We start from the raw sequence: 20,140 nt of genomic DNA on the forward strand, positions 1-20,140 counted from the left end.
TCTCCCGGTCCCCAAATGTGGGCTGACTGCTGGCAGCACTGCCCTATGGAGGCCCCAGACAGGGGGTTAGCAGAGGGACAAGGTCCCTTGGTCGGGAGCTTCCAGCTTCCCGCGGTCTGCCCTCAGCGCTCGCCCTCTTAGGTGCCGGGAGCTCGGTAGGGTCCGGCCCGGGGTCCAGGCCGGCAGATCTAGGGCCAGAAGCTCCCTTTCCAGTGACCACGCTGACCCACGGTGTGGAGGCCACGCTCAGTGACGGGGCTGTGCTTGCGTTGCAGGATGAGCGTGCAGACGATCCGGAACGTGTTCAGTCTCGAGGCCGGTTACCGCCTCTCGGACGATCAGATAGTCAACCACTTCCCCAACCACTATGAGCTGACCAGGAAGGACTTAATGGTGAAGAACATTAAACGCTACAGGAAGGAGCTGGAGAAAGAAGGGAGTCCCCTGGCAGAGAAGGACGAGAACGGGAAATACATCTATTTGGGTTTGTAGCTCCTGGGCACGGCTTACTCCTTGGGCATCCCGCCTGCGGCCCATAAACTAGCCAGGCCTGCAGAGGGCCAGGCCGGACAGCCCCGGCAGGGCCAGAGATACGCCCCTAGAGACCAGTTGTAGTCCTGTCCCCCAGATTGGACCTGAGCCAGCCAGGCCAGAGATGAGCATTTCCCCCAGGCCACAGGATGACCAAAGGTCAGAACCAGGAGGGACAGAGAAAGGGTCCTTGTCAGAGCTGGGAGGGGGCTCAGAGCAGGAGACAGCAGAGCTGGGAAGCACCACTGGGAATAAGTCTAAGCCCTTCATCTTGTTGATGTGGAGGCCCAGTCCTTGGGAGGGGAACTCCACTAAGCGAGGTCACAGGATCAGTTAGAGGCCCCTCTGGTTTCCCAGTTCTTGTCTTGTGTCCCCCTTACCTGCTCCCTTTCCACCTCCCCAGTCCTTTTGTCTCCCCCCGGACTGCCACCATCATCCCCTCTCAAGGTCCTCAGATTCTCTCCCAGATAGCGCAGCCCCTAAAGCCATGTTCCCCTCCCGCCCCCCAGTATATCAGTCCTTAGTGGTCATCTAGCCTTCCCAGGTTACCACCTCCCAGAGCCCCTAGCTGCAGGGTGCCCTCCCACCCCAACCCCATCTCCCTCTGCCTGGAGCCCAGAGCCCGTACCCGGGAAGCCACCAAGCTCTCCACAGGCGGCCAGTGAGGCAGCGGGCAACGGGGGCCGAGGCTGGATCACCCCGGGGCCTTCGGCTCTGGGCCCCCTCCAAGCTGTGCCCTCTCTGTGGCCCTGCAGACTTCGTGCCTGTCACCTTCATGCTGCCTGCGGACTACAACTTGTTTGTGGAGGAGTTCCGGAAAAGCCCCTCGAGCACGTGGATCATGAAGCCTTGTGGGAAGGCCCAGGGAAAGGGCATCTTCCTCATCAATAAACTCTCACAGATCAAGAAGTGGTCCCGGGACAGCAAAACATCCTCGTAAGTGGGAGGGACGCCCGCCCCATACTGCCCTCCAGCCTCCACTGCCACCTGAAGTGGGAGGGGTTTAGCTGCCTGGGGAGTCCCCCAGGAAGGGAGCAGAGTTCAGGCCTGCCACCCTCCCTGGCCAGGAGCCTTGGGGCCGCTAGGGCCCTCTGAGCCTCCATGGCTCTCTCGAGTAGTTAGGGGGCCTATCCCCTTCGAGCGGTCCAAGGTCACATGGCCCATTGTGGCCCTGAGTCCCCACAGGCTCCCCTGGGCCCTTGGAGGAGGGAAGCACCGAGGCAGGAGGCACGGATCCAGGACCCCTGCCCAGGGTGCATGTTAGGGAGGGCCCCTGGGGGGCGGGCTTGAATCCAGGGCTGGCCCAAGGCCTGGGAAGTCAGGGCCCGAGGCAGAGCTGGCTCTGGGTGAATGGCCCGGCCCTGCCCCCAACCTCCTGGGCTCACCCTGCCGGCCTCGTCCAGGTTTGTGTCCCAGTCGTCCAAGGAGGCGTACGTCATCTCTCTGTACATCAGCAACCCGCTGCTCATCGGGGGGAGGAAGTTTGACCTGCGCTTGTACGTGCTCATGTCAACGTACCGGCCCCTCCGCTGCTACGTGTAAGAGCCTGGTGGCCCCTCTCCCCTCCCCCGCCCCATGCCCTGGGTCTCTCAGTCTCTGTCTCTGACTCTTATCTTTCTCTGTCTCTCTATCTCTGACTCTCCCGCGTGCGCGTGTGTGTGTGTGTGTGTGTGTGTGTGTGTGTGTGTGTGTGTGTGTCTGTCTGTCTGTCTGTCTCTCTGTGTCTCTCCCTTTCTTCTCTCGCTTGTTAGTGAATGGGGGCTAGAGCTCGCCCAGCCCGCGTCCTTGGTGTTTGGGGTGCAGAGGGGGCTCTGTCCTGGGAGCAGCTCTCCTGGGCCTGTGCGCCAACTTCAGCCATCTTTGCAGGTACAAGCTGGGCTTCTGTCGCTTCTGCACCGTGAAGTACACCCCGAGCACCAGTGAGCTGGACAATATGTTTGTGCATCTGACCAATGTGGCCATCCAGAAACACGGGGTGAGTCCCTGAGCCCTGGCCCGCCTCCCCCTGCCCGGGCCCTTCCTCTGCCCTTCAGCTCCTCCTGCGGCCTCTTCGCACAGAGGGGACCGTCCCTAGGGAGGCGCCTCTGTCAGGGCTGGGGAGGGCCAATGTCCCAAGTGCCTCTGGGCGGCCCTGGCATGTAGCACTGAGAGTCGTTGAGTCCCTGTGGCCTCTGGCCTGGTCTCGGCCAAGCTCTGTGGGCAGAGATGCTCTTGATGTTTTTCCTCCTGGAGCCATCCAGATTCCTTCTGCCATCAGAACCCAGGGCAGGAGTCAGAGTGCCCTAGTTTAATGGCCCTTCCCCCTCCATCTCTGCCCACCCTGCTGAACACTCACTAGTCGAGATGGCAGGCCTGGGGCTGGATGAAGTTTAGACCCCTGGAGCTGAACAATTTTGGGCCAAATTGTGTGCTGGTGCCCTGCGGACAGGAGGTCACTGGAGGCACATGGGCAGTGCAGGAAAATGTCTAGATTTGGCCATCCAGCATCCATGAGCAATCTATTAGAGTGGGGAGAGAATGTCTACTTCCTCGTGTCTCTTGACCACCGTGGGGCCATGAGAGAAGACCCTTTTACAGGGTGTGCTGTGGTCCGCCGATGGTAGGTCCTTGGTGAGCTGCAGGCCCTTTGTGCCCACCACTCATCGGGGCAAAGACTATTTCTGGCCTCCTGCCATCTCCGGGTCTCACCAATGATGGGCTCTCTCCCTCTCCTGGTCATCCATGGCCCTGGGGATCCCAATCCTTTTTCTCTTGGGCCTCAGGGCAGGGAAGTGCCTACTTTCAGTTCTTATGTCATAATTTCCACCAGGGGCTAAATCAGAGTTAAGTAAGATTTAAAAAATAGGAGGCTTAAGACAATTTTCCAAGTCTGAGACTGTTTAAACAGAAGGCAGTTTTTGTCCTCCTAGAAAAGAAAGGAAGAAGAATAAATAGGCCGGGGGGGGGGGTAGCCCTGGCACTCATATGCTCAGCAGCCCCGGGCACTGCCAGCTCCGATGGGCCCATAGGCGGGGCACCCCTCAGCTTGGCTCTGTCATGGAGGGTCTTTGGGAAGCTGAGCCAGGTGTCCCCTTCTGAGGTGGTCCTCTCAGTGGGTCCTGAGGCCCTTTCCTATTGGGCAGGCCTGTGTTCTCCCCCAATGCTGCCCACAGAAATTTCTCTCTGCAGAGGCTGGGGAAAGGAAAAATTGTGGGATTCTCTCTGCTCATGGTGGTGACCTTGGGAACACACATTTCACTTGCTTTTTGTGGAAGATTTAATTGGAGACAAGGTGGGAAAGGGCCTGGGATTACATACCCACTGTCACAGCTCCCCGCTGTGGCTGCCGGGAGCCTGTGCCCAGCGCCAGGTAAAGAACTAGCGTCTGAGTCAGGGATTGCATATTAAAGATGGGCCAGTGGTTGGCCAAGAGCTTCTGTAGCCACTGGCGAACAGTTTTCTGTGCCGTCCACTCTTGTTTTCCAAGGTTGGGCCACAGCTGGTCATTCATGCAGAAATAAGAGTAGATTGAAGATACAGACTGAGGAGAAATGCCGATTCCTGACCCCACATCCACTTGGCACCCCTACGGAAGTTGCCAAGGAGATGCATGAAGGCTTCACCAGTTGGTCCTGGAGGGGGCATGTGTGTGCTCGGGTGGCAGAGGGCGGCCGGGCTCTGGGTTAGTGTCATGAGAGAAGGAAATAGGCTGAAACCAAGCATGTTCCAGGTCCTGCCATCTGCCTCTTGATCTCCCTGTCCCCAGGGCCCCCAACTTCTATGTTCTTACTGACAACTAAGGGAGCCCTTCAGATTGACATGAGAGACAGGCAGAAAGACAGACAAAGGCATGGAGAAAGAGAGAAAAAAGGAAGAGAGAGAGAAAGAAGGAAGAGGAGGCAGGGTCCAGATATGGCAGGCCCAGACACATGAAAAAAAGAGTGTTTTCTCCGCCAATTTTTGATTCCTCCAGATCCTCAAGTCCCACTTCTCTCTGTAAAAGGTAAAACAAAGCCAGTTTACAAATATGCACAGAAGATGCTTTCTTAGTCTGCCCAGAGGTTTGCCCCCTTGGTCTCTTTCATTCTCTTATTTTAAACAATCTAATCAAATGTATTCATTTCTGTTGTGTGCAAAATTCTGTACCAGGCATCAGGGCTGGGCCTGCAGAGGTGGAGCAGCCGGCCTTTTCCTGGACCCGGCTCGCTGGTCTTAGTGAGTGATGGCTGTTCCCAGAGACCGAGTGACCTGAAATGGACATCTCTTGTTTCTCCCCACCCCCACCCCAATGTTACCAGGATGACTACAACCCCATCCACGGGGGCAAGTGGACGGTGAACAATTTGCGGTTATATCTGGAGAGCACACGTGGGAAGGAGGTCACGGGCAAGCTGTTTGATGAAATCCACTGGATAATCGTGCACTCACTGAAAGCCGTGGCTGTGAGTACTGCTGGGTGTGTGTGAGTGTGTGTGAGAGTGAGAGAGACAAAGACAGACAGTGTGTGTGTGTATGAGAGAGAGAGACAGAGACAGAGAGACAAAGATAGAGAAATACAGAGACAGAGTGTGTGTGTGTGTGTGTGTGTGAGAGAGAGAGAGAGAGAGAGAGAGAGAGAGAGAGAGAGAGAGAGAGAGAGAGAGAAGAGAGAGAGAGAGAGAGAGAGAAACAGAGAGAGAGACAGAGACAGAGACAGAGAGACAGAGAGAGACAGAGACAAAGACAGAGACAGAGAGAGAGACAGACAGACAGAGACAAAGACAGACAGAGACAGAGAGAGAGAGAGACAGAGAGAGACAGAAAGACAGAAAGAGAGAGACAGAGACAGAGAGAAAGACAGAGAAATACAGAGACAGAGTGTGTGTGTGTGTGTGTGTGAGAGAGAGAGACAGAGACAGAGACAGAGACAGAGTGTGTGTGTGAGAGGCCTGGGTCATGGGTGTCCATTTTTAGCTGTTAGGGAGGTGAAGGGGGAAGGCAACTGGCTGAGAAGTGAGTTTGGGAGGAAGTGCAGGGAAGCTGGGTTTGGGGAGGGGGTCGCCTTGCTCTCTGGAGGTGGGGGGCTGTGAGAGAGCCTTCTGTAGCCTCCTGGCCGAGGTTCTGGGAGCCTGGGCCGTGCCTAGTGGAGGAAACGGGAAGGGGGCTGAAATGAAGCCCATAATTCCTTGTTGGGCACATTGACAATAGGGAAATAGAAGAGATGGTTAGGAGGCTCACCTGGTTAAAAGCCCCTGGATAACTGTTGACTGATAACAGTAGTGACCTCGACAGAATCAGCACCTTGGACAGTCCCAAAGACCAAGAAATGGAACAAAGGGACTGCAGGTCCATCCTGGGTGTGCAAGGAGCCAGGGCTTGTGCCTGCATCCTGAGGCCTTCCAAGAAGGTCTTCATTTCTCTAGTTTCAGCCCCACTATGTGCTTCTCCTGGTCCTGTTGCTTCCCTTTGCATCCCACCTCCAACACTTCTGATGTTTCTCAGAATTCTTCACCTCACTTGCTCTGAACTGTGCTATTGCACATTTCTTTAGTTCCAGCTCTATTATGCACTTCTGCCAGTTCTACTGTTTGTGTCCCACCTCCAGTGCTTCTGATGCTTCTTAGAATTCTTTATCTCATTTGTTCTGAGCCGTGCTATTGTACATTTCTCTAGTTACAGCCCTACTATGCGCTTCTACCGGTCCTGTTGTTTCCCTTTGAGTTCCATTTCCAGGGTTTCTGATGCTTTTCAGAATTCTTCACCTCACTCACTCTGAGCTGTGCAATTGCACACATTTCTCTATTTCCTGCCCTACTATGCGCTTTTACCAGTCCTCCTATTTCCTGGGCTTCTGATGCTTTTCTCAGAATTCTTCACCTCATTCACTCTGAGCCGTGCTATTGTACACTTTCTCTGGGCATTCATCAGCTGATGGACACCCCCTCCTGTTTCCAGTTTGGGGCTGTCACATTTAGGTCTGCACCCTAACAAAACAAAGCATACTACTCTGAATATTTTCATGCCAAAGAATCTCTTTTTACTGTTCCCAACTGCCTCTGTGTAACATGAAATAAGGAGCTCTCCAGCCCAGTGGGACTGAATAACTGGCACTTTTTTTCTGGCATGAATCTAAATTGTTTTCCAAAATGACTGGACCTTCACAGCTCCCCCCTCAGTGACTTAGTTGCTTATTTTCCCGAATCCTGACCAAGACTCCGTTTTTCCATCTTTGATATCTGAGGGTTGTTTTAATTTGAATCTGCTCTCAAGTGTTCATTATCCCATGGGGAGATGAGACTGTGATAACAAAGGATTAAGTAACAAGCACACAGAGCATTGCAAAGGGAATATAGCTGAGAGTGATAAAAGTGTGATTTCAATCCCAGGTTACTTCCTGTGGGTGACCTTGATGCAGTCACACACTCTCTGTTTCCTTTTCTGTAAAGGGAGGGGGGGGTCTGACTTGGGGGCCTCTTGGGCTTCCGTCTCTGGATCCTGTAATCTTATGGATCTGAGGTGAGGCACCTGTGCTCAGAGCGAGTGAGGCAGTGAGTAACATACAAATGGAAAGCGGAGGAAGGATCCTCGATGATCAGGAATGTTTGACAAAGACTTCAGGGAAGAACCAGGCCTTGGCCCTTGTTCCGGAGGCATGCAGGGCAGTCACTCCTGTTTCCATATTATATTCAGGTTTTCCAAGAACTCTCCTCACAGCAGTGCTGAGAAGGAAAGTGAGGGGGGAGTAAGTTATTACCTCTATTTCACAAGGATGGGAAACTGAGGTGAGGTACCCAGGGTGCTCAGCTCATGAGTATTGGAGCCAGAATTCTGAAGCAGGCCCCGACATTCAGAACAATGCTCTTTCTGATTACTCTAAAGAACTTCAGTTTCAGGCCTGTAAAGTTTCTAATATTATATTTTACTGCATTTTTCCAATCTTAGGATAGTTTTACAAGAAAAAAAGTGAAAGTATTTTAAAATAGGGCCATGTGCAATCTGTCCAGTCACTTGTCAGTAAGGATCTCTGTTAACAGATGTTCTGGCACATAAAAAAGGGGGTATCAGACCCTCCCCCCATAATGCTGTCCTAAACCAATGTCATTTTACCACCACGCTAATTAGATATTACAGCTTAATCGTGTCCTAACATCATGGGGTTTATCATGTTAGCTGCTTGAAACACCAGTCCAACCTGGTGCAGGCTCCATGGAGGAAGCCCGGCTGGTTCCAGTCTTGCTTACTGGAAGTGGGACACATTTGTTCCTCTAGAACTAATGGAGCCCCTCGGAGCTTTGTTTCACCCGATGACCTTTTAGGCAAAACACAGCAGCAGATGTGCCATGAGGCGCATCCTCTTCTTCACCTGCTAATTAAAAATCTCAGCCCAGGCCAGTCCCCAAAGGCTCAGACAAGTAAGTCCTCAGAGACATTGATGGCAAGACAGAGAAGCTCGAGTCACTTGGTTTTTTAGTGACTCTTGAGTGGATGGAAGCAGAGAAATATAACCTTCACTTCTCTGAGGATTGTCGATTGAAGTGTCATGAGTCCATCTGAACTAATCACAGCTTCGGTTCCAAGCTTGAGCAGACCCTTCCCATGAGCAGCTCTGGCCAATCTTTGGTCAGTGAGTCTTTGTAAATCTAGTCTATCCTCAGATGATGGAAAAGCAGTGACCGTTGAGGCAAGATTCAAAGCTTTTCCAGCCTGCTAGGACTGATTAGCCTTGGTGCTGTGCCCCCGTAGCCTCTTCAGGAACCCAAGGGGCTTTCAAGGGAGGAAAGCATTACTGGGTGGGTATTGTCCTTCCCCTCCCTGTCTTTGGTGACATCAAGGAATGAGAGGTCATGAGTGACCCAAGTTTCATTTCTTCATCTGGTCAGTGTCAGCCTGGTAGCCTTTTCATCTTCAAGGATAATGAGTGCCATAGTTTAACTTAGCAACTTCTCCCCAGAGCCTCAGTTTCTCCATCTGTAAATGAACACAATAAGAATTGTTCAGTTTTCTCAATAACGCCTACAATTGTTGTGGAGAAAATTCATTGTAAACCTTCAAGTGTTGTGTAACCATGAATTACTATTTTTAATAGATTAATTCACTAATCTTTTAAAACACACCTTATAAACCATCTTCCATGACATCTGCATTAAAAGGACATTCAGAACCTGTTCATTTATAAAGCCATCTTTCTTTAGTAGATAAATGGCCAAGGGATATGAAGGAAAGCTTTTCAAAAGAAATGTTAACATCAATCCACATAAATCTCACTTGTTGAGAAAAGGCATACAGAATGAGACTGTGTCCTGATTGCTGTCACCACCCTGCAGCCTGGCAAGGCTGGGAGAAGTTGTGAGCCGTCTATACTGGGGGCTCAAGGGAAAACGGGCACGTTAATGCCCTCATAATGACGTCAGGCCATTTGGGACAACAGCTCGGCACCGTGTGAAATAGCGCTGAGATGCTGGACCGGCCCAGCCTCCTGCCACCAGGTTTATCCTCCAAGGAAGTCCAAGGCAAAGAGAAGGCCCGTAACTTTCAAAGTGGCCATAGAAACATTCTTTGACATTGATGGGGAAAGCCGCCCTGAGGAGGTCCCATGTGTGTGATGTTCAGGTCTGGTACCCAGGATTGGGGCCTGTAACAGGAAACAAAGGGACTTTGTCTCTGTCTCTCTCTCCCTCAGTCACTCACTTTCTCCCCCCCAACCTTTTCTCTTCCTCTCTTTTCAGCCTGTGATGAACAATGACAAGCACTGCTTTGAATGTTATGGCTACGACATCATCATTGATGATAAGCTGAAACCCTGGCTGATCGAGGTAACTGACCGCTGCCTTCCCCCTCCTGCTGCTTTGCAGAGAGCTCCCATTGCGGGCACAGGGTGGGTAAGGTGGGCACAGGAGTGGGCAAGATGGCTCCACAGCATCCTCCTGTACAAAGGGCCAGCTGTGGAGAGAGCCTGGCCTGAGCTGGGAGGAGCCTGCTCTTTCTCAGGCTGGGACAGAAAAAAGGCCAAAGTGAGTTTTTTAAAATGTCAGAAACAGGGGCCACATAGACAGCCTGTTGTGGCTCAGAGAACACTGGGATTGGGATGAGGAGGGGCCTGGATTCAAATGTCTCCAACAGCAAATAGCTGTGACTGTGGGCAAATCCCTTCAGTCCTTTGAGCTTTGGGACCCCCCCACACACAAAATAGGAATAATTCCTATAGCTTTTGTCTCACTGCATGTAGGGATGACTCAGTCAGCAAGTATTAATGCACCTACTATGTGCAGACATATGCTGAGAGCTGGAAAGGGAAAGAGGGAGCAAAAACAGCGTCATTGTACCTCTGTACATGGCTGTCAAACTTGCCCGAATAAATTGAACAAGGTGGCGACAAGGGTCCCACGTGCTTGTCTCCCTTCTGCGCTCTTTGGAGCTTTGTGTTTCTGACTCTTCCCAGCAGTCCCCACCTGTGATCTTCACCAGGTCCGTGGTTCTGGTGGGAATCAAGGGACAGCGGGAACTCTTAGTCCGTGAGCACAGAAAGTGTCCCTCTAGCAGCTGGAAAGTGACCGGGATCCCCTTGAATAGGACCATCCCCTAGGCCAGTGTTTAGGGGGCGTTTTCCAATCTCAGCCAGCCAGGAAGGAATTTGCTAGAGAATAACCTCAGGTAGTTGACACGTGTCCTGTAATGTAAGCCCCCCTGGGCGGGTGCCCGGTACAATTACCCTGCAGCGGCTGCGAGTTCCAGGGCCGGGGTCCCGGGGCATCGTGGGCTGGAAGGCATCACCCGGCAGGTTAATGTGAATGGAGCTAGCAGGACTGGGGGGGTGTAGCAGGGCTTGCTTCAGCTTGGGGCCCCCGATGTTTCTGGAACACATCAGCCGTCTGTAGAATGTGTTACCCATACTAAGTGACCCACGGGGAGGCAGGAAGGACATTGTTGTACAGAGGAAGAAACAGCCCAGTGACCCTGGTGGGTGGATGCCTTCGGGGATGACAGGTCACTGTGCAGCCCTATGGCATCTTCCCAGTGTATGGAACTTCAGTTGAATTTGATCGGGGAAGTGTGGGGTAGCGGTGAGAGCCCCAGATTGAAGCCAGACGAGCTGCCTGGACTTGGGATTCCGGTTCTGTGTCCTTGTGAGTGGGGGAGTCCACCTCTCCCAGGCCGGGAAAGCTTCCTCCTTTATTGGGTGGAGCCCTGTGGGCAGGGTCCCCTTGCAGGGCACTGGGCCGGCAGGAGGCCCCCGTTTGTGCTTCTGCTCTCCGGTCCTGGCTCTGAGACGGTTTAGACGGGCCGTCAGGAAGGGATCGCCTTGGCTCCGTTTTGGGGTCACGGGCACAGGCACGGCGCAGACGGCGGGTCCCGCGGGGCCGGGGAGCGGGTGGGCGGCCTGCCGAGGGGGGGGGGCACGGCGGACCCGGGCAGGGCTCCCCTCCGCCAGCGCCTCCCCCCAGGTGGCTTTGCGTCCGGGTCTCGGGTCCGAGTCACCTTGTGTCGTCTCTCTAGGTTAACGCGTCCCCATCTCTCACCTCCAGCACGGCCAACGACCGAATCCTCAAGTACAACCTGATCAACGACACCCTCAACATCGTGGTGCCCAACGGGGAGATCCCCGACTGCAAGTGGAACAAGTCCCCGCCCAAGGAGGTGCTGGGCAACTACGAGATCCTGTGAGTGGGAGGGGGGCAGAGGGGGCGCAGGGGGGCAGGAGATTGAAGGGGGGCAGAGGGGGCGGGGGGGGCAGGAGGAGATTGGAGGGCGGCAGAGGGGGTATGGGGGGCAGAGGGGGCAGGAGATTGGAGGGGGGCAGAGGGGCCAGCGGGGCCAGGAGGAAATTGGAAAGGAATAGAGGGGGCAGAGGGTCCATGAGGAGATTGGAGAGGGGCAGAGGGATTGGGGGGGAGGGGCAGATGGAGATTGGAGGAGAAGCCATGGGAACAGTGGCGTGGCCGAGGCGGGGCTGGCCCCGCCCCTGTTTCTGCTGCAGGTTCTACCCCTGGTGCCCCGCCTCTGCTGCTCCCTCCTTCCCAGTTCCTGCCCCGCCCCTGATGCTGCCCCACCCTTGATGTTGCCCTACCCTAGACTCCTGTTCCCTTAATGCTCTCCGCCCTTGGCGGTAGCCCCGGCTCCTAGTTGCTGCCCCTCCTCCTTCTCCTGCCCCGCCCTGCCTCTGGCCCCGCCTCCAGATGTTGGCCTCGCGCTCTGCTGCTAACCACGCCCTCTGGTGCTGCCTGCCACGCCCACTGCTGCCGCCCCCTCTGCAGGGGGCCTGGAGGGTCTTGGGTACTGGGGACCTAGAATCCCTCCCTCTCCCTGCCTCTGAGGCCGGGCTGGAGCTTCATGGGGGGGGGACGGGAGGGGGGAGGCGAGTGCTGGTCCAGGGGCCCAGCTTCTTGGAGGCTGCTGAAGGGGGCAGGCGCGGAACCGCCCCTCGGGGTGATGTCCGCCCCCCAGGGGACGGAGGGGAGGGGCAGCCTCCATCGCGCCCCCCCAGCTGAGGCTGGGCCGAGCTGCAGCCCCGGGGGCGGCCCCGAGGGCGGGGATGGGGGCCGGGGCCCTTGCCCACACTTGGGGCAGAGCAAAGGCTCACTAGGCAATGTAGGGAAAGCTAGCCTGGGCGCTCTGCGTCGGGGGGTGCGCAGGCTCCCGCTCCCCCCCTCCCCCAACGCCGCACGGGCTCCTCGGCGTGTTCCTCCCCGAGGGAACGGCAGCCCCGCCCCCTTGGGCCCCCTCGTCCGTGGGGGCACAGCGCCGCCCTCTGGGGGCCAGGGGAGGCCCCGCGGCTCGGGGGCCCTCGGTGAGCCGCCGCTCCGTCCCCAGGTGCGATGAAGAGTTAGCCCAGAACGAGGGGGCCGAGCGAGACCTCAGGAACCGATCCGGGCCGTCCATCGGGCTGAAGGGCAGTCGGACCAGAGAGACGGGCAAGACCGCCCTCACCACGTGGAAGTAGCCGGCGGCGGGAGCTCGAGCTTGGCGGGTCCGAGCGCGGCAGCCCGAGGGCTGGGGGGGCCGGGCTCCTGGGGGCGCCCTCGGGCCGCCCCTTTCTCTACCCTTCCCTCCCTCGCCCCTTTCTCGCCCCTCCCATCGGTGACAAGTGAGCCGGGAGCAGTGCGTCCCCTCGGGAGAGCCGAACCAGACCCTTCCCCGGTTCTGTTGCCGCTGGACAGAATTAGTTTTTCCCACCGAGAGCCGTCATCCTTTGCGTGTCAGTGAACCGAATAAACGCCGGTGCGGTTTTGTAAAGCCCAGTCCGGTTCATTTGGGGGGGGGGGCGGGGGAATCTGGGCCGTGGCGCTCGCTCGGAGCTTCCCTTTCCTGGGCCGTCCCTTCGGACCAGAGACCCCAGCAGTAATCCCGCGGGGCATTCCCTACAAGGAGCCTCCGAGACCCCCACCCCAAGCAGGAGGCCCTGCCCCCCCCACAGCCTGGGCGGGAGAACGCGCAGCGCACCCCAAGCCCCATTGGGCGATCGGAAGGACTCGGGGCCAGAGCCTTCTCTCGAAGCGCCCTCGGCCCCCTCCTGAGCTGGAAGCCCCCGGAACCCCTGCAGCCAGTGGGCCCGGGTCTCGGCCTGTGACCAGCCCGGGGAACTGTGACTGTGCCTTTGTTAGCGTGGCCTTTGTGTCCGCCCCAGAACCTGTGACGGGAGCGCTTGCTTCCATGCTAGTGGGGGGAAGCTTGGAGGAGAGAGGGGCGCCGGGAGGTGTCCCTGGGGACTGGGAGCGGCATTCAGGGCCCTGGCTCAGCTGGTCTGCCCACAGTTGGCGTGGAAAACAGCCCTGGAACGGCGAGAGCTTGGGTCTGGGAGGAGTTTCCGGCGGGGGAAGAGCTCTGAGGGGTTGGAGTGGTCCGCGAGGATTTAGGGTGTTTGGGATCCACAAAGAGCTTCTATATTGTCTGGGGCAAGGAGTGTCTGTGGCCAAGTCCCTGCCCTTTAGAGCCCCTGGGAATCCTGCTGCCTCAGAAACGAGGTGGCTGAGCTGGTGGGAGCCGGCCCTGGAGTCGGGAAGGCCCCTCTGGCACCCCTGGACCTGGCCCAGCTGTGTGAGCCCTCGAGCACCCCAATTACACTGGAGAAGATCGTTTCCCACGGGCTGCAGCTTTGGAGGGAGCGTCCCCACCGATCACAAGGCCCCCCAGTCAAGCAGAGCAGCCCTACCAAAGGCCCCCCAACGCCTTGGGAAGATTCCCAGGATGGGGGAGCTCAATAAACTGGGAGTTCTTTGCTCCTCTCTGCCCTTCTCTCCCTCCCCGGCCTGTTCTACCCCAGAACAAACGGAACAATACAAACCCTCCCATTTATGGGACAGCTCTCCCTGCTCCCCAGTAGTCATCCCCGGTCTCTTGGGCACTCCCAAGATGGCTCCTGGCCCTGCTGCCGCTCCCGGTCCTGCCTCCCCTCCCTTCGCTGCCCTGGCCAGAGCCGGTCCTTCAGGACCGGGGGCTGATCGCGTCTTGTCCGACCAGCGGGGACAGCGTGAATGGGTCACTTCCCTCATTCTAGACTCTGTGCGAGGGGCCGAGAACCCCAGTTCCTCCGGAGAGGCGACGAGGCCTTGTAGCCGCTGCCCGAGCTCCGGGTGGGGACACAGGCCCCTCAGGGAAGAGGCCCTGCCAGCCTGGGGTCCGCCAGATTAGCTTAATGGCGGGGGTCGAAGGCAGATGTTTCCTCTGGCTCTTCCAAGCCTGTGGGGTAGGAAATGTGTGCTGTGGGTGAGCAGCCAGGGGAAATCAGCAGATGTCAGCAGTGTGTTTTGCAGAGCAACCCCAGGGCGGCTAGGATTACCCTCGGGTGGGAGTGGATGGGAGATCACGTGGGGGGGGCAGCCCCTCTCCCTTCACTGACAGTGTCTTTGCCACTGGGGGGGGTCCTTTGTTCAGAGAGGATCAGATTTGACTCAGAGATTGTCCCCCTTGCTCCCTCACTCTCCTGTGACACAGAAGCGGACCCCCTGCTTTCTCTCTGAGAGTTCTTTTCCCACAATCGGACAGCCCGTGACTGGCCCAGGGCCTGCTCGTGACTGGCCCAGGGCCTGCTCCTGGACTTCGGTCCTTGGCCTTGGAGGGCTGGCGCTCCAGGCGCTCCTGGGCCTCGGCCACTCCCAGGATTCCTAGCCCATCACTCAGTGAGTAAAAGCCCATTTTCCTCTCTCACTTTCAGACTGACAGACACTGGGTGTCCACTTTTGCTTTCTCGCCTGCCCATCTCTCCCTGTTTCATGCTCACCAGGGGCTGAATCCCTCTAGAAGGCTGGGTTGCCTTTGGCCTTTCATCTTGGAAACACAAGAAGATATGGATTCAGGGTAGGTGGGCACTGAGAACTAGAGGCACGAGGTGTAGCAGAGGATGGCAGCCTCCCTGCCTTCCCTGCCCGCCAGAGCACCCCCACAAACCTTCCAGCCTCGGGGCCTTGGCACCTTGGAAACATGGGGCTCTGGGGGCAGAGCACTCCCCTTTCCCCCAATCGACTTTTCTCCAAGATACATGCGATTCCTGTGGTGTCCAGGGGCTGTGATATAGATGGTAGAATATAGCGTTGCCCTATAAAGTAACAGCTGTCCCAAGAGGCAGTCTCGCGAGGGAGTCCCCTTTTGGACAAGCTCTCCAAATCGAGGGCTGCATTGCTCACAGATCTGACAAACTTTCCTGCATCTCCGGAGTGGGAGTATTAATTCTGGGATCATGGCCACGTTCCAGGCGAGGAAACAACATTTCAGTGACTAAATCTCTCCCCCAGAATTCCCATTTGAACAGCATAAATGTTCTCTCCCCATTCCCCGGCTGCCCCCCCCAACCTCAGTCACGTGGGACTCCTCTCATCCTTATCCCTGACGCCCAACCGGTCCCCAGGGTTCTTTGGTCCTAATTCTGCAGTCATTTATCCACGCCCATGACCCCTCCTTTCCATCGTCTTGGCTCCAGCCGAGCCGAGACTCTTATTCCCTCATTCTGAACTATCATAGGAGCTTCTCCCTGGTTCCCCTTCCTCCACCTTCTTGCTCTCCTGGTCCAGCCTTTACATTATTGCCTGGATTTCTTAAAGCACAGATCCTAATGGTCTCCAGGCAGAAATCTGTCATGGTTTCTCCTTGGCAAAGGGTAAAGTCTCCACTCCTTAGGTTGGTTTGGGGGGGCCTTTGAAAGTGTTCTCCCCAAAGGGGCAGCTAGGTGGCGCAGTGGATAGAGCACCAGCCTTGAATTCAGGAGGACCCGAGTTCAAATTTGATCTCAGACACTTAATATTTCCTAGCTGTGTGACCCTGGGCAAGTCACTTAATCCCAGCCTCAAAAAAAAAAAAAAAAAAGTGTTCTCAAATCCAATTCTTACCGTGCAACAAGAAATTTGGTTTTACACACATATGTTGTATCTAGGATATACTGAAACACATTTATTATGTATGGGATTGCCTGTCATCTAGGGGAGGGAGCAGAGGGAGGGAGGGGAAAATTTGGAAAAGTGAATACAAGAGATAATGTTGTTTAAAAAAAAATTACCCATGAATATGTACTATCAAAAAATTATAATTATAATATTAATAAAAAAAGAAAGAAAATGTTCTCCTCAGAACCATGAGATCATTATGTACTTCAACAACAATACTATATGAGGATTAGTTCTGATGGACGTGGCCCTCTTCAACAATGAGAGGATCCAAATCAGTTTCAACTGATCTGTAATGAACAGAACCAGCTAAACACAGCAAAAGAACTCTGGGAGATGAGTGTGGACCACAACAAAGCATTTCTACTCTTTCTGTTGTTGTTTGCTTTTTTTTTGTTTGTTTGTTTTTCTTCTCGGGTTATTTTTACCTTCTTTCTAAATCCGATTTTTCTTGTGCAGCAAGTTAACTATATAAATATGTATACACAATATTATATTTAATATATACTTTAACATTTAACATGTATGGGACTACCTGCCATCCGGGGGAGGAGGTGGAGGAAAGGAGGGGAAAACTTGGAACAGAAGTTTTTACAAGGGTCAATATTGAAAAATTACCCATGCGTAGGTTTTGTCAGTAAAAAGCTATAGTAATAATAATAAAAAGAAAAAAAAAGAAAGTGTTCTCCTTTCCATATGCTCCAGTTAAGCCAGAACGCTCTCTCTTCTCCGAAAGGGTAAAGCTTCCAGAGACATCTGGTTTCTTCTATGTTCTCGTTATCGCCCAGGGTTTTGTCACATAGTGACATTTTAAAAAAATTAATTTATATATTTAGATGTATATTAATTATTGTGTATTAATATAATATATTAAAATATTTATCAAAATATTAATTTTATTTATTTATTTATATGTTATATTATTTTTATATTATACTACTTTTAAACATACCCTTGCAAAAACCTTTGTGTTCCAGATTTTTCTCTCTCCCTCCCCCATTCTTTCTCCTCTGGACAGCAAGCAATCTGATAGAGGTTAAAGATGTGCAATTCTTCTAAGCATATTTCCATATTCATCAAGCTGCACAAGAAAAATCAGATCCAAAGGGAAAAATACAAGAGAAAGAAGGAAAAAAGCAAAGAAACAACACTATCAAAAAAAAAAAGAAAAGAAAAGAAAGAAAGAAGGAAAGAAGGAAATAAAGATAGAAGGAAAGAAAAAGAAAGAAAGAAAAGAAAGGAAAAAGAAGAAAGAAAGAAAGAAAGAAAGAAAGAAAGAAAGAAAGAAAGAAAGAAAGAAAGAAAGAAAGAAAGAAAAAAAGAAAGAGAGAGAGAAAGAAAGAAAGAAAGAAAGAAAGAAAGAAAGAAAGAAAGAAAGAAAGGAAGGAAGGAAGGAAGGAAGAAGGAAAGGAAGGAAGAAAAAGAAGAGGAAAAAAAAATGAAAAGAAAGGTGAAAACACTATGCTTTGATTCGCATTCAGGCTCCATGGTTCCCATGATTTTCTTTTGAACAAATGAAATGTGCCGCCTGCTCCAGGAAGCCCTCCCCTGCCCAGCCCTTCGCCTCTCTCTGAGTCCCACTCCCTGATGCATTGTAATCCCGGTGGCAATGGAGAGGCTCCGAGTCCAGGGCCACTGAGGAAGCGGCTCCTCCGCTCCCGGCCTCTCCTCCCACTCGAGGACATAATGATCTCATGGTTCTGAGGAGAACACTTTCTTTCTTTTTTTAATTAATTTTATAATTATAATTTTTTTGACAGTACATATGCATGAGTAATTTTTTTTTAAAAAAACAATATTATCTCTTGTATTCACTTTTCCAAATGTTCAGGGCAGCGCAAAACACTTTGAGGAAGCCTGGGGACAGGCTGAAATCTATCTAGAGGGAAGTGACCAGAGCTGGGCGGAACTAGAAACCGCTTGGGGATCAATTCCAGGAGCCGGAGATGTTTAGCTTTTGGAAAAAAAAAAATCTGAGGAGACTGAATTGTATTTCAGCAGGAGACAGCCTGTCATCTGGAAGAAGGATTAAACTTTTTCCCCTGGAGCCCCAGAGGATCCTGATGTGGGCGGGGCAGGGAAAGCTGTTGCCCTGGGGGTGTTAGGGGGGAGAACTTGGTGGGAGATACAGAGAACTAGTTCTTGGCTAGAGGGAAGGAAAAGCTTCCTAACAATTAGAACTATCTATTCCCCAATACAATGGACTGCTTTAGGCGATCTGCAGAGCCTTATAACTGGAGGTCTTTTTTTTTTTTTTAATTAAAGCTTTTTATTTACAAAATCTATGCATGGGTAATTTTCCAGCATTGACCCTTGCAAATCCTTGTGTGTTCCAAAATTTCCCCTCCCCGCCATCTCTTCCCCTAGATGCCAGATAATCCAATACATGTTAAAAGTTGTTGTTGTTGTTTTTACCCCTTTATCCCTAGTACTCCCTTCTGTTCTGAATTTTTCCCCTCCACCCCCTCCCCTAGATGGCAGGCATTCCCATACATATTAAATATCTCATAGTATATCCTAGGTACAATATATATGTGCAGAACCGAATTTTTGTTGTTGTTGTTGCAAAGGAAGAATTGTATTTGGAAGGTAAAAAATAATCTGGGAAGAAAAACAAACAAACAAACAAACAAAAAAAGCTCACAGTTTACACTCATTTCCCAGTGTTCCTTTTCTGGGTGTAGCTGATTCTGTTCATCATTGATTAATTGGAATTGGATTAGCTCTTGTCTATGTTGAAGATATCCACTTCCATCACAATACAATCTCCTAGTTCTGCTCGTTTTACTTAGCATCAGTTGATGTAAATCTCTCTCCAAGCCTCTCTGTATTCGTCCTGTTGGTCATTTCTTACAGAACAATAATATTCCAAAACATTATATACCATAATTTACCCAACCATTCTCCAACTGATGGACATCCATTCATCTTCCAGTTTCTAGCTACAACAAAAAGAGCTGCCACAAACATTTTGGCACATACAGATCCCTTTCCCTTCTTTAGTATTTCCTTGGGATATAAGCCCAGTAGTAGTATGGCTGGGTATGTGCAGTTTGATAACTTTTAGGGCATAATTCCAGATTGCTCTCCAGAATGGTTGGATTCTTTCACAACTCCACCAACAATGCATCAGTGTCCCAGTTTTCTCATAGTCCCTCCAACATTCATCATTATTTGTTCCTGTCATCTTAGCCAATCTGACAGGTGTGTAATGATATCTCAGAGTTGTCTTAATTTGCATTTCTCTAATCAATAGTCATTTGGAACACTTTCATATGAGTGGAAATAGTTTTAATTTCATCATCTGAAAATTGTCTGTTCATATCCTTTGACCATTTATCAATTGGAGAATGGCTTGATTTCTTATAAATTAAAGTCAATTCTCTGTATATTTTGGAGATGAAGCCTTTATCAGAACCTTTAACTGTAAAAAATGTTTTCCCAATTTGTTACTTCCCTTCTAATCTTGTTTGCATTGGTTTTGTTTGTGCAAAAACTTTTTAATTTGATGTAATCAAAATTTTCTATTTTGTGATCAATAATGATCTCTAGTTCTCCTTTGGACACAAATTCCTTCCTCCTCCACAAGTTTGAGAGATAAACTATCCTATGTCCCTCTAATTTATTTATGATCTCGTTCTTTATGCCTAAATCTTGGACCCATTTTGATCTTATCTTAGTATGTGGTGTTAAGTGTGGGTCCATGCCTAGTTTCTGCCATACTAATTTCCAGTTTTTCCAGCAGTTTTTGTCAAATAACGAATTCTTATCCCAAAAGTTGGGATCTTTGGGTTTGTCAAACACTAGATTGCTACAGTTGTTCACTATTTTGTCCTGTGAACCTAACCTATTTCACTGATCAACTAGTCTATTTCTTAGCCAATACCAAATGGTTTTGGTGACTGTTGCTTTATAATATAGTTCTAGATCAGGTACAGCCAGACCACCTTCATTTAATTTTTTTTTCATTACTTCCCTTGAAATTCTCAACCTTTTATTGTTCCATATGAATTCTGTTATTTTTTCTAGGTCATTAAAATAGTTTCTTGGGAGTCTGATTGGTATAGCACTACATAAATAGATTAGTTTAGGGAGTATTGTCATCTTAATTATATTCCCTCTGCCTATCCAAGAGCACTCAATGTCTTTCCAATTATTTAAATCTGACTTTATTTTTGTGGCAAGTGTTTCATAATTTTGCTCATATAATTCCTGACTTTCCTTTGGTCGATAGATTCCCAAATATTTTATGCTATTGACAGTTATTTTGAATGGAATTT

At 51.7% G+C, this 20,140-nt stretch overlaps 1 protein-coding gene and 1 long non-coding RNA gene across 9 annotated transcripts in view; one reads left to right on the plus strand and one right to left on the minus strand.

The window, feature by feature from the left end:
• LOC141545024 (polyglutamylase complex subunit TTLL1) overlaps positions 1 to 20,140 on the plus strand; it is a 29,514-nt gene that overhangs the window by 7,509 nt on the left and 1,865 nt on the right. For 3 of the 8 annotated variants that reach the window (XM_074271882.1, XM_074271884.1, XM_074271885.1), the window contains 8 exons: positions 276 to 484; positions 1,287 to 1,467; positions 1,935 to 2,069; positions 2,398 to 2,506; positions 4,809 to 4,952; positions 9,216 to 9,302; positions 10,984 to 11,147; positions 12,298 to 12,720. In XM_074271882.1, coding sequence (XP_074127983.1) covers positions 276 to 484; positions 1,287 to 1,467; positions 1,935 to 2,069; positions 2,398 to 2,506; positions 4,809 to 4,952; positions 9,216 to 9,302; positions 10,984 to 11,147; positions 12,298 to 12,427 — 1,159 coding nt within the window. In that variant the 3' untranslated portion in view covers positions 12,428 to 12,720. Of the gene's footprint in view, positions 1 to 275; positions 485 to 1,145; positions 1,468 to 1,934; positions 2,070 to 2,397; positions 2,507 to 4,808; positions 4,953 to 9,215; positions 9,303 to 10,983; positions 11,148 to 12,297; positions 12,721 to 20,140 lie in introns of those variants that run through there. The other 5 variants (XM_074271888.1, XM_074271890.1, XM_074271887.1 and 2 more) reach the window with 4 other exon arrangements.
• On the minus strand, positions 3,774 to 11,645 carry LOC141545025 (uncharacterized). Its single transcript, XR_012482861.1, has 4 exons — positions 11,555 to 11,645; positions 7,682 to 8,457; positions 5,728 to 7,208; positions 3,774 to 4,504 (listed from the first exon to the last, which is right to left on the minus strand). It is a non-coding gene; the product is annotated as an uncharacterized LOC141545025 (long non-coding RNA).

The sequence above is a fragment of the Sminthopsis crassicaudata genome, chromosome 5 (genome assembly GCF_048593235.1).
Source record: "Sminthopsis crassicaudata isolate SCR6 chromosome 5, ASM4859323v1, whole genome shotgun sequence".
NCBI classification, from domain to species: domain Eukaryota; kingdom Metazoa; phylum Chordata; class Mammalia; order Dasyuromorphia; family Dasyuridae; genus Sminthopsis; species Sminthopsis crassicaudata.